The sequence below is a fragment of the Seriola dumerili genome, unplaced genomic scaffold, assembly GCF_002260705.1.
Source record: "Seriola dumerili isolate Sdu_G_001 unplaced genomic scaffold, Sdu_1.0 BDQW01000189.1, whole genome shotgun sequence".
NCBI classification, from domain to species: domain Eukaryota; kingdom Metazoa; phylum Chordata; class Actinopteri; order Carangiformes; family Carangidae; genus Seriola; species Seriola dumerili.
In genome coordinates, this window is record NW_019174444.1 from 1,942,388 (window position 1) to 1,956,030 (window position 13,643).

A 13,643-nucleotide genomic window follows, 5' to 3' on the forward strand; every position below is an offset into this window, starting at 1 on the left:
TAGAGGTCCGGAGGGAACCATTAAAGCTGCACTACTCAATATCCTTATATTAACAATGGATCAAATGACAATGTGTAACATGAAATGTACCACTCATAGTATCAAACCCACACACTAAATCACTCCTGCATCACTCTGACGCAATTACAGAGACCCAGCAGGTCAGGAAGTGAGATCACACATCCATCTTTCTATTACCAAAAGAGAGGGTAAAATGAGCACTTCAGCAAGTCCTGATACCAATCACAAAGTACAGCGGAGTCACTGGAGGAAGGAACTAATAAAGGAAAGGACGACAAAGGATCATTAACAGCCTTCAGGATCAGGAAGGACACGTCACAGATCCCAGATCCTCCATCCTGAGGTGAGCGCGCAGCTGGTGGCGTCAAATCCAGATTCAAGTAAGGATAAAATGGAATAAGAAATGAATATTCTTCACTCTGCATTATTTGAATTTCAAACAAGCATTTGTTCATATACAGAAAATATATATATATATTAATGCTTTCTCTTTGCTGCTGTCCGTCTGGAGCCAAAGGCAGCAGAGTCAAGTGAGTGTCCAGTATTAATGGAGTCACAGGAGACGCCACTGGATCTGTTTTTATTTATTTAATATTTATTTGAGGTATGTGTGTGTTTTCATCACTAGTTGATAGTTGAAGGTTTCTTATGTTTCATTTATAAAATAAAATTATGATTTTTCTCAGTGAGAAAGCAAAAGTCAAGTTGAGTGAGAAAAGTCAGGAACATGAAAAGGGCATCAATCTTTCTGAACAGCTGATCATTAGATTAAAAATGAAGCATCCGTCATTGAAATCAAGTGATCCCCGGGGATTTGACACCACTCAGGACAAATTAGTCATCCTTCAGGTAATTATGATCATAATTCAATCCAGACTCATCAGATAAAAGCAAAACAAAACATCAGAGCAGCAGGTCGATAACTGCAGAAACCAGCTGCTCATTTACACTGTGTTTGTGTTTGTGTTTGTGTTTGTGAGCGCACAAACATCTCCTCCATCTTTAATCCTTTCAATGTGAAATCAGCTGTAACATCAGATAATTCATTAGCACTTGCGTATGAAGTATCACCAGTTGTACAACAATAGACCAACACAGTAAAATATAAATCAACAAACTGTGTAAAACTTGCTTAAAATAAAAAAACATCTAAACCTTTTAACCCCTTTTATGCCAGAGTGACCCCTTAAAGAGATGTATAGAGAAAACATGTGGATGTGTGGACAGTTACTTGTGCAGTAATGCCCAAATATAATAAAGAAGAAAGTGATGTGTGGATAAATAAATACACAAACGTGCAAACAACCGACATCTGGTAAATATTCAATATTTAAAGTAGTAATTACTATTTTAACTTTATTATTAGTGCTGAGTAATTTCAATTATTTGAATTAATCCTATATGCCTTTAAACTCATCTGACTATCTCACTGTCAAAACCAGGAGAAACTATGATGTAATGATCCTCCACATCTTGATCCAAACTGACACATGCAAATGCAGAGTTTTATTTTAACCAAAAATAATAGCAGTCCTGAACAGCCCACACGAAAACTGACTGTTATCAGAAACCTCATCAGATCCAGGAGGAGAACTTGGATGTGTCCACTCACCGTTTCCCAAAGCGCCAGCTGCAGGAACAGACCCAGGTGAAGCAGTGTAGTCGTGCGTCTCATCCACGATCCTCCAGAGATGAATACACTCTGCAGCAACATCTTCACGCTTCGCTCACTTTGGAAAGTCCGCACACACAAAAAAACAAAAAACAAAAGAAGAAATATCTCGGAGGATAATATCAATCTTTTAATAATATAAATTTATGTCCTTGTTCAATTTCCACAACTGGCAGCGATCCATGAACTGAGCCGCTTGTAGGCAGTTTGCCGGTATGGACGTGTTGGCGGGTGTCTCTCCGGTGTCCGGTGTGTGCAGGAGGAGAAGGTCCGCATTAGCGGAGCAGAGCCCGGACTCGACTGAGCCAAACATGGTGCGCTCCTCCCCTGAAAAGGCAAAGACGGAGCGGCGCGCACAGACGCGGCAGCGGCGCACAGCTGCACGCTGACACACGAGAGAGGACGGAATAAACCTTTATGTGCTGGAATCCCAGGGAGCGGAGCGGGTGACTTTAAAGTGGTCACATTGTTAAATAGGTTTACTTTATGTGATGGTTATGATCTGGTTAATCGAACTTGAGGTTTTTTGGTTGCAGTGAATGCTCGCACTTAATGAACCATGTTTTCACAACCAATACCACATAAATATTTTCAAAGCTGAATTCATTAGCAATAAAAAACAAGATTGATTAACACACACACACACACACACACCACCACCACCACCACCACCACCCTTTGTCATGTTGCCTGATGCTACTGTTGTATGGTGCTCTTGCAGTTCTGTTTCATTACTCAGGACACTTCATATAAACAGTGAGAGTAAACATAAACAGTGCAGGCTGACAGCAGCCCACAGAGCACTACTGTGTGTGTCACTGTGTTTGTGTATGTGTGTGTGTGTGTGTGTGTGTGTGTGTGCTGGAGACACCTTGCAGAGGTCAATCGATGACAGACGGTGCCTTTGGCTTCTTCCAACAGACCACCAACTCTGAAGTTTCCTGCAGACAGCAGCACCTGTGACCAGGTGGGGGCGTGGGGGGTGGGGGGTGTGGGTGTGTGTGTGTGTGTGTGTGTGTGTGTGTGTGTGTGTGTGTGTGTGTTAGTTAGTTAGCTTTCTTAGTATTTAGTTATAGTATATAGTTATAGTTGGTGGTTTACCCCTTTGAGTGTTATTTGGTTCGTCCAAGTCACTATTTATGTTCCCTCATGTCTCATACTCCAGACTAACACACTTGAAAATGCATACATACCTGAGCAATCGCATACACTAGGCATTCATGAGCCAGTGTAAACAGGAAGCAGATTGTCTACTCTGCAGTCGTTGCAAAAAATACTGCAAACGAGGAAACGAAAACATAGTAATGTGGATGTTTTGGGTTTGTTCAATTAACACCCAATTTAGTTGATATCTTATGTATAGTTATCTTTTATTGACCATCTTTTATAGGCCCAATTAAACTGCTCTTGTTTTGTAGCATTTGTGTAAATAAAACTCCTGTTTTTTGAACAACAATTCCTGTGTTCTTGTTGCCTCACTGCTTGGTCTCTAACAGTTCGACAAACCAACACTGTCTGTTGGTAAAAGACAAGGACATGTGTCACTTTCCTAAAGCTGTTTCAATCATCACCTTCTTATTCACTTCTTCTCTGCTCCCTACAGAATTAGAATTACCACCTCGTGGTTGTTTGCCTCTGCCAACCAATCAGGTCACAGTTTACATCCATGTTTGTCCAGGCTCATTATATATGTAGTGAAGACTTGACTATGATGTCACAGTGAGTGAAGTTGACCCTTGACCTTTTGGATATTAGATGTCATCACCTGTTCACATCATTTTATCCTTTTAGACATGTGTGTAATATCATTATAATTAGCAAATTAATTCTTAGGTGTTTTGTGAGGTCACAGTGACCTTTGACCTCTGATAACCAAAATCTACCCAGTTGATTTAGTAGATTTCTGCCTACCCAAGCTTTAAGTAAATATAGACCACTGTGTAGCGAACAGGGAGTAACAGCTGACTGTGCAGCTGCATAAGTTAAAGTTAACTAGTGAACTAAAGATACTTGTCGGTTAAAATGATAAACTGTATTTTAAAATGGTTACAAGAAGCAGAACCAGACAAAAACCTACTAAGTGACACAGCATATTCAGAATGATCCTCAATTTGCATATACAAGAAGACTTTATTCTAACAGTTGTCCAGGACCTAATGGGTTACAACTAGGAGGCCTCACTGGAACATCCCTGGCGAAGAAGCTGAAACAGTGGCCACAGTTCGCGAACTCATCAGAGCGCAGCATCTTCCCAAAGCAAACAAAGTGACAGGACACATACCTCTGCAGCAGGAACTTAGAGACCTGCATCTATGACACACGGCAGGAGCAAGAGGAAGCCATGAAGCTAACAGCTGTATGAAACATTGCCTGACTCTGATGTAGCCCCTCATCAGCTCCTTGTTTCCTATCAATCAAAGAGCAGTGAGGGGGGAATTGTTTCCCAGAGTCTGTCATATCTAACATATTACACTGTCATATTAACTATGCTGCATCCTTTTATATATAAACCTGCTCTTATGAGAAAATATACACACTCCCTGTGAGGGTGAAGGAAGGCCAAATACCAAATTCAGACCACTGGAGCTAAAGCTGTGAACTGCATTTCCCATGTATGTTTGCATGACAAAGCACAGACATGCATAGAGCCTTCTTCTCACTATATAACCATGGAGCAGAACCTCCACCTTTGTAGCCACTTCGCATTATGAACGAAACCAGCCACGCCCAATGGCAGCTGCTGCAAAACCCACAAGGAGTCACTGTGTTACCCGTCTGTCAGCACAGAAAAGGAATATTGCTGTGACTTTCTGGTTTGTGAGGAGTGCTCATATGATTGTATGTCAGGACAAAGTAAACATAAAACTATTTTGGTCCCTATAGCTAATTTCCTTTATTTATTCGCCCATTTTTGGATTAGCCGGGAATTAGGGGCGGTATCAGGTGCTGCCAAGATGGCAACAGTGAAGCAGCTCACTCTGAGCTTCAAAACCAAAAAGTTACAGAAATGTTCAGTCACAGCCTCCTACACTGACGTCAGGAAGGTGAGGGGCGAGGGAGTTTTAGAGGTTATCCAACCATCAGAACAAGACTTCTGATGGAGTATCCTGGCCCCTTTAGCAAAAAGGAATGACTGTAAATCAATATAATGTCCTCACAGTTATCGTAGCAAATGTGTATAATAATGTATTAAGTAGATTGACTCATCCCATCTGAATCTGTTTGACTTTGACTCAGGAACAAACTGTTCTCCTCTCTGTTCCTTTCACATCTGATGTCCCAGTTAAATCACAACACATTATTTTTCTATTATGACAAACCACCGGATATTTGCTTGTATGTACAAGGTGATTTATTCAAGCTCTACACAACAGAACACTTCTCAGGATGCAATGTCAATAACACCAAAATCATCTGAAGGAGATGATGTCATAAAATATGTAACTCACTCACTCTGAAGCACAGATAATGTATATTTATCATAAATGTTGTTGAATAAGGTAGCAGTTTATAAAATGGCAAATAATTAAATTAGTCATAATTTTTCATAGTAAAAACTGAAACTGTCACCAGTCGAGTTGAAGGACTCACATCATGTCCATGAGTCCAACCTGATGAAGCTTAAATTGTGTTTAAATGGAATCTACTGTCTTCACATTTAAAAGAGCCAGAAAAGTCAGTAACTGTCGCACTTTAACACAAGTTTAAACATATGATCCAGAAGCTGCTCCAACAATTGTTTTTACAGCTCAAGATGCTTAGGTGGATGGATGGATGGATGGATGGATGGATGGATGGATGGATGGATGGATGGATGGATGGATGGATGGATGATTTTTTTCTGTAAATGAGATATTAAAATACATAAAGACAAAATAAGTACAATTACATATCAACATAAAATGTCAGCACTAACAGTAATAAACTCAAGTTAATCACCCATTATCTCCTTCACTTTCAGGGTATAAAACATAGGAATCTATTCAAACATAATACAAATAGTCATAGCCATCCAACAGTAAAATGCTAACCAAATAACTGCTATAATTTCAACCAAATAAAATAGACTAGACAAAACAACAGAAGGTTTGAAAAGTCCATTCTTCAACTCACAGTAGTTCTCTTTATTCTTAGTAGTTTGGAGGGAAAGGGCTTTGCAGACAGAAGGGCGGGGTTACATAACTTCCTGGGTGTGGGTAATAGGATGACAGGTGATTTCAGATGAGGCAGGGTATTAAACTTGTGATTTAACACTAGTTTTTATATGATTAGTGATTATAAGTAATGTTTTGAGTGTGATCACTCACAGTCTCACCTCCAAACTGGTTTAATCTGGTTAAATATGAGGTTTGTATGGTGATCTGAAGTCGTTCTGGGCTGTGTGTGTTCAGATGCCATGTTGGAATTCATGATGTCGTTGTGTCTCCAGATTTCAGCAGTTAATTTAATGAGCATAATGTTCATGTAACTGGTAGAAATGATGGTCAGAACTACATAAAATAAGACTAAGCTATCACAATGAATGGGACGACCTCTGACCTGGACCCCTGCTGCTGTGTTAGACCTACAGCCGACCTCTTCTCTGTTTGTCCCGATCTGTTCCTTCCTGGGTTGGTGCTGGCCTCCAAACAGCATTCCTCTGTACAGTGTATTTATGCGTGTGTGTGTGTGCGTGTATGTGTGTGTGTGTGTGTGTGTGTGTGTGTGTTGTCACTGCTGGACACCTGCTGTTTGCAGCTGCATGTCCCCAGACGGCTTACAGAGACGAAGAAGACAGAGACAGAGAAGGCTCTGAACCCTTGGACAGAAGCTGATGGATCAGACCGGTCCAGATGTGTCACGTATTTTCTCATTACCTCCTCAGGACGTCATCACTGCTCTCATCCGAGGAAAAACAAGACAAAGCGCTAAGTTGTTATGTGTCATCATCAAAAAGATAAAAATTACTTCCGCAGCACTTTCTTCTTCTGCCAAATTACTGGTTTGTGCATTGTCTTATATTCTACAAATAAAGCTTGTTTTCCACCAGGTTTCACGTTTTTTTAGTCTTTGACATTCAGGACCAAGCATATAACTTCACGATCCGCAACTGTTCTTGTATCTGAACAACCATGGACGCCAAGGAGCAGCTTGAACTGTTTACATGCAGCGATATTTGTGCTGAATAGATAAGAAAAGGAGGAGATGGAGGAGTTCCATCAGAGATCCTGGATGGACTGTCGAGCCTACAACTTCAGGTAAGGCTGTTTCATTATTGTTATGTCATAACATCATTGGTCGCTGATGTCAATCGAAAATATGAAACATTTTTGATTTAAGATTAAAACATTCTTAAATAAGATATGACTTTCTTGAATTGCCTGCATACACAATGAACTTTGAATTGATGCTGTCAAAGTTTCTATATGTAGGATTTTAAACTTTTCAATCTGATGCCCCCTAGTGGTCATATGAAAAAAGATATCAACTTAGAAACCAAATTAAACGACAAAATACATAGTTTGTCCACACAGCGTCATTTGTTTGTGTCTTCCAAAGCATGAAAAATATCAGGTTAATGACGTGACAATAGGATGATTTGAATAGGTTTAGGCACAAAAATGACTTGTTGTGACTGATGACTGATAAGTTTGGGAAAACCTCTATCGCCATGGTTACAATAACAAACACACGGTTAAGGTTGTGGTTAAAAGAAAACAATGCTGATTGTCAGTTAGGAACGGGAAGTAAACACCAGTTTCCTGTTGACCCACCCACCCACCTTGACCTCCTCCCTATGTGGACATTGTCATTCTATAACAACAGGTGTGTTTTCATTAATCTGCTTAATGCGCAATTTGAAATTGCAAACCTACAAATGCGTAATGGAAACATGAATCTGGAAAAAACTCTCTACCAAATTTCATGGTGATCAGTTAGAACCAAAAATGTCAACCTGGGAGACTGTCCTGTAAAAAACAAAGCCATAGGTCGTTTGTGCAGCAGGTTATTGTGACCCATGGTTACATTTTGTTGCTAGGCGACTTCTGGTGGTTGTAGCATTTATGACAGGAGACAAAGTCCAAATTAGCAATAGGTTGGGGTGGATTGATGGGTCAACAAAACACAGAAATATGACACAGGAGAGTGGTGTTTCGATTCCCATGTGAGACTAGCTGTTTTATAACCATGACAACAAAGACCATGTTATGTTTAGGAAGGAATCTATTCCTAAAACTAACCAAGTACCTTTTGTTTGTAAACCTAATTGAGACATGACTTTTATTATAGTAACCATGGCGACAAAGGCAGGTACGCCACAGTCAGTACGCGTATGCATGTTTATTATTGTAACCATGACAACTGAGATCCAGTATGCCTGCCGCCGTGGTGGCACTATTGCAGGAGACACTCCTATGGGTCGTATCACAGGTTTGAAAATTACCTGATGGTTGTTCAGGAAGGAGGACTGGTTGCAACCTGGTGGTGACTCTAACCAATGTCAGCAGGATTCAACCTCTGGGGAACATGACTGCAACAAACTAAATTGTGTACTCTTACTTGTTTTCTTTTACTACAAATAAAAACTTACCATCAAAATCATTTGAAATGAAGTGGAAGGGCTCTTTTCATTTCAAGTCATTTCAAGTCAGAGGTCTCGTGTTTTGCATCCTGCTGCTTCGCAGAGACAAGAGGCCACTAATGTCAGTGTGTAACCAGCTGTGGCCAGATGATGAGCTCAGGGAGAGTCAATACTGAATCACAGCCTTCAGACAAAAACAAGACACTGACACGTGATTGAGCCTTGAGTGCTTCAGCATGGATGTCCTGAAGAAACCAACCACAAAGTGAAGAGACAGTGTAGGAACTCGGTTCCTTTCACAGTAAAAGCCCCCCCTGCTCATTATGCACAACATACCTACATGTGTGCGCGCTACACATGTGCATCTTCTGCACGTCCACACGTCCCTGTTGTCTTGTGTTGATGCGGTGAAGGTGTGACGTCTGGAAGATCGCTGCTGCTGGCAACGCCTGTGACAGACGTTTCATTGACACACAGGACGTGATAACCTTCAGACTCTCCTCTGGATATTTTATGACGATGATTTAAATGATAATTGTGAAGATTGGCCGAGCAGCCAGACACATGAAAGAGAAGTTCAGCAGTCCAAGTGAAATTTATTTTTAGCAGTGGAGTCCCATGCAGATATTTACAGCAAAAAGAAAGAGAATGGCTGGCCAAACATGAAGAAAAAAACTAACAAAAATTAACGAAAAGGAATTTGCTTAGGAGTTAAAAAAAACAAAAAAAATTCTGAACTGCACTTTTGGCTATGCCCCTAAAAATGGGCCTAAGGCAGGAGTGGCGGTCTGTAGCTGTGTGTGGCTCTCTCAGTTGGACAAAATGCCCTGAGCCACCTCAGCTTTCTGTCTTTTATACAGGTGAGCTCACCTACTGAAGAGACAAAAATCAATTATCTTCTTCAAACAGTTCACATGGACATTAATATTCAAATACAACACATTATCAATGATAAATGCATTTAAGTCCATTGAAAATATGTTTTCTGTGAAAAAAATAAAAAGTTTTAATAGCCAAAACCCTTGACTGGCACAAAACACCCCTCCCACTCTACCACACTTGGTCTCCTCCTCTGGGAACCCCTCTACTTAACCAAATGGACCGCTCCAGCTCAGGTTAGGCAGAGGAGGAGACAAGCGCAACAGAGAGGAAAGGTGAAACACAATTTCAAGTCAATGTATTAATGTTTTTCGTACAACTGCAGAATCTATCAAGTATGTGTAGTGCATGTCAACATTAGCAAGTGCTATACTTGAATACAATGTTAGATAAAATATCCAACCAAACAGCAAGATGGAGGAGAGAGGCCTGCTCTGTGTGTGAGCATGTGCCCCTACTTTAGGGCATAGGCTTTCCCCATGACAATAACCTCATTACCTCATATAATGATTTTACTGGAAGGTGATTCTGTAAACTTTGCCATTTTGTTGTGTTGTTTCCTATTTCTTTCCTCTTTGTTTTAATTTATCTGGCTGTGATTTATTGTTTTATTTCACTCCATCAGTTTAAAGTTTTTTTTTCTCTCATTTGATCCTTTTTTTGCAAAGAAAATATAAATAAATATTTAGACTGCAAATGAGTTAACAGTGACAAAACTAACCCTATAACTGTTGCTCCCTCTGAGATTTGCTGACATTTCCTCTGTGTTTGTCCATTACTTTTTCACACATAAAGGTGAGGGACTATTTTTTTCTTCTTTTTTTTTTTTTTGCTCTGTTTCTGTGTATTGTTGAGGTTTTGTCCTAAAATAAACTGAAAGAAGAACTGCGGCTGAACAGAGATAAAGCCAATGTAAATGTGAGTCCAGTTATTCCTAATCTGGATTAAACTGCTGTGGGATTTTGGTGTTTAGGTGTGAATTTTTTTTTTAAATGTTCTCACAGAGCTCTCTCAAGGTCAGATTTAATTGTATTGTAGAATGAAATGTCAAGCCTGGACGAGTCTTTATATTTTCACATACATTACATACATCATATATTATACATACAGCCACAATGTCATTGTGGACGGCTCTGGCAGTAAGATGGTCACAAACCAGATTTAAAGGAAGTGAACACCAACATCCAACTGAGAACTAATATTACTACTACCATTACATCTGGAAATGAGACGTTAACTTAAATGAAACAGGAAGGTCTTCCAGACATGTCTAACTGGTAGGAGGCAGAGGGTAGACCCAGAACATGCTGGAGAAACATCTGGCTTGGGAACACCCCAGGATCCCCCAGGAGGAGCTGGAAAACGTTGCTGGGGAGAGGGACGTCTGGACTACTTTGCTTGACTTGCTGACCTGGACCAGACCCCAGATAAGCGGCAGAAAATAGATGGATGGATGGATTTATTTTGTAATGAGCAGAGATCAGAATAGTAATTAAATTGATTTAATTTAAGATTGTGTTTACATTTTTTTAAAGACTGAGTTGATGCAGCTCTGTGAGGCTGTTGAGTTAAATGCTAACATCATCATTCTAACATGTTGAAAGTGACAAGCACATAGCGTGTTAGCATGCAAAGATTTGCTAATTAGCAGTAAACAAACTATATCTGAGGCTGATGGGAATGATGTTAGTTCTGCAGGTATTTGGTCGCAAATACACTTAGAATTCATAGAGAAACAGAAAATCTTTATAACTGAAGAACCTGATTTCTGATTAACTCAGCTGACCTGCGGCTTTACACAGTGCGCTCCGTAGGTGCTCTTGTGCATAGGAATACAGTAGTTCAGCGGTTGAAAATGTAGTGCCAAAGGAAAGTGCTGCTTTCACTGGAAGATAAACCTCTGAAAATATTCTACATGAAGTGTACATTTAAACGGATATTGGATTGTGGGTGTTTCTAAAAGTCTCTAAAACAAGTTTTTTCATGTGGCCCCGTGCACAGCAACATATCGTGTCACAGGGTGATTGATCCTGGTGGTGGCGCTGGGTTTTGGTGGAGACTTCCTGTGCTTTTGCGGGGTTCATTTAACCTGAGAAGACACCTGGGCGCGGGAGGCACTGTTTGGGGCATTGGGCTCCACAGTGGTTTCTTCTACCTGCCTCCACAGCTAATCAGCTGGTGCAGCACAGGAGTGCAGGACATGCGTGCTGAGAGCAGCAGAGTGGAGATGCCGGCTTATGGCTAGGTCGAGACTGCAGTGTTTGGAGAACGGTGGACAGCCCGCAGGAGCCACGAGCGAGGCAGAGACGAAGAGGCCAAACACACGCATGCTGCCACAACAAGCTGCTGCAGCAGAGAGGGACACGCTTCGTGGGATAGTGGAGGGGTGAGTGTATGCTTCAGCCCTCCTCCAGTTAAGTCCTGCTCCTTTTCTTTTCATGAAATTGTATGTTTCGCCTTGGCAGTAATGCCCGACAGCATCAAAGAAATTGAGATGCAACTTGGAACCCCCTCACCACAGTCAGGCAAGTAAGATCCTTCCTGAGGTTTGTGGGATATTACAGACGGTTCATCAAAGGCTTTTCCAAAATTGCTAAACCACTGAATGAAGTTTTGCAAAGCACAGGCCAGAGTAGGGAGAGACATTCACCCCCTAATCGATGGACTGAAGAGTGCAAGACAACCTTCCAACAGCTAAAGCAAAACCTGGTGCAACTTGCCAACTTTGACTACACCATCAAGTACCGCCCTGGAAGAGACCATACTGATGCAAATGTTTTATCTAGGTTTCCAGTTGCCCCCACAGCAGCTGACCAGGAGTCTGAGGACGACCTGCTAGTGCGAGCAGTGGAAGCCCTGGACACTGGAAGGGGCTTGTTTGTCAGCTGGGCATGGGACCCTGCGCGTTGGAGGCTGGCGCAAGAAGAAGATCCTGTCCTTTGCCAAGTTCGGGGGTACTTGGAACAAGGTGGGTTGCCTGATGCCACTCAGAGACTGTTGCTTTCAAAGCCTGTAAAGGGACTGTTAAACCAGTGGAGACGCCCGGAGCTTGTAGAGGGGGTTTTGTGCTGGAGAATACAAGATGCATTGACTCTTGAAACTTTGAAACAGGTGGTAGTTCCTGAGTCCAAAACCCAGGCCCTGCTAGAGGTTTGCCACAAACATGCATGACATCCAGGGACTGACTGGATGCTCTCTCTGCTGTGAAGGAACTGTTACTGGCCCCGAATGGAACAGGTTGTACAAGCTTATACTCAAAGTTGCCCTCACTGTGTACTACACAAAATTAAAGCTAATGCTAGAGCCACTCTTGTCCCCTTGACTGCCAAGGCCCCCATGCACATTTTAGCCATGGATTTTCTGACACTCAGCCGCCCCACAGATAGATACCAAAACATTCTCATGATAACTGATCTGTTTAACAAGTATGCATGGGCTGTCCCTACTCCAGACCAAACTGCTGCAGTTACAGCGCGCGCATTGTGGATATGACATGTCATACAGCCCTTTGGTTGTCCAGAAATCCTACATTCGGAACAAGGCCCAAATTTCAAGTCCAAGTTGATAAAAGAACTGCGCCAGGTACACGGGTACCACAAAGCCCACACTACTCCATACCACCCACAGGGTAATGGAGCCTGTGAGAGATTTAATCAGACACTCTTGATCCTGCTAGGGACACTAGAGGTAGAGCAGCACAGTTACTGGGTTGGATATTTACCAGGGCTAGTACAGTCCTACAACAATACCATCTACAACGAACCTGCCTTCCTGATGTTTGGCCACAACCTTAGGACCCCCATAGACATGTTGACTGGAGTAGTGGGCCCAGAAGCTGCCGCTACAACCGCTGAGTGGGTCGGTAAACACCATAGGCAGTTAAGCTATGCTTACAGTAAGGCCACAGCTCACCTGAACAAAGCAACAGAGAAAAACAAGAGAATCTATGACAGGACAGCTCAGGATGCCCCACTTCTTCCAAGAGAACGTGTGCTGGTTTTAGACCAGAGGAGACAGGCAAAGGGAAAATTGGGTGATAGGTGGGAAAGCCAGCCCCATGTGGTGGTAGCCCGGCCATATCCAGACCGCCCCATGTATAAAGTTAGACCTGAAGGCAAAGATGGCCCAAAACATGTCCCGCACCTCAACAATTTACGCCCCTGCCTCCCCTGTTTAGGCCCACAAGCAGCAGAGACCACTGAACCTCAGGCCAGTGGGACCAATGAAGGTTTAGCAGTGTGGGGTTTGGACTCCCTTTCCACCCAGGGGGAGCTGTTGAGGAAGCTCCGGCCCCTGAATTAAGACGTTGGCAAAGGGTAAACAGGTGTAGACCCCTGAGGTATCGGGAGCAGTTCTAGGGACTAGAAAACTTTGAGTTCAGGGGAGTATCACAGGGTGACTGTGAGTGTGTGCGTCTGACCCTAGTGGCGGGGTTCATTCATTTAATCCCAGACAACACCTGGGCATGGGAGGCACTGATTGGTGCATTGTGCTCCACAGCGGTGTCTT

At 42.2% G+C, this 13,643-nt stretch overlaps 1 protein-coding gene across 1 annotated transcript in view; it reads right to left on the reverse strand.

Moving 5' to 3' along the window:
- LOC111227493 (pituitary adenylate cyclase-activating polypeptide type I receptor-like) overlaps nt 1–4,003 on the reverse strand; it is a 43,097-nt gene extending 39,094 nt beyond the window's left edge. Inside the window, exons 1-2 of the mRNA XM_022753014.1 lie at nt 3,875–4,003; nt 1,905–2,078 (exon numbers count right to left, since the gene is read on the reverse strand). Coding sequence (XP_022608735.1) covers nt 1,905–2,078; nt 3,875–4,003 — 303 coding nt within the window. The remainder of the gene's footprint in view (nt 1–1,904; nt 2,079–3,874) is intronic.
- Nucleotides 4,004–13,643: the final 9,640 nt, after the last annotated feature.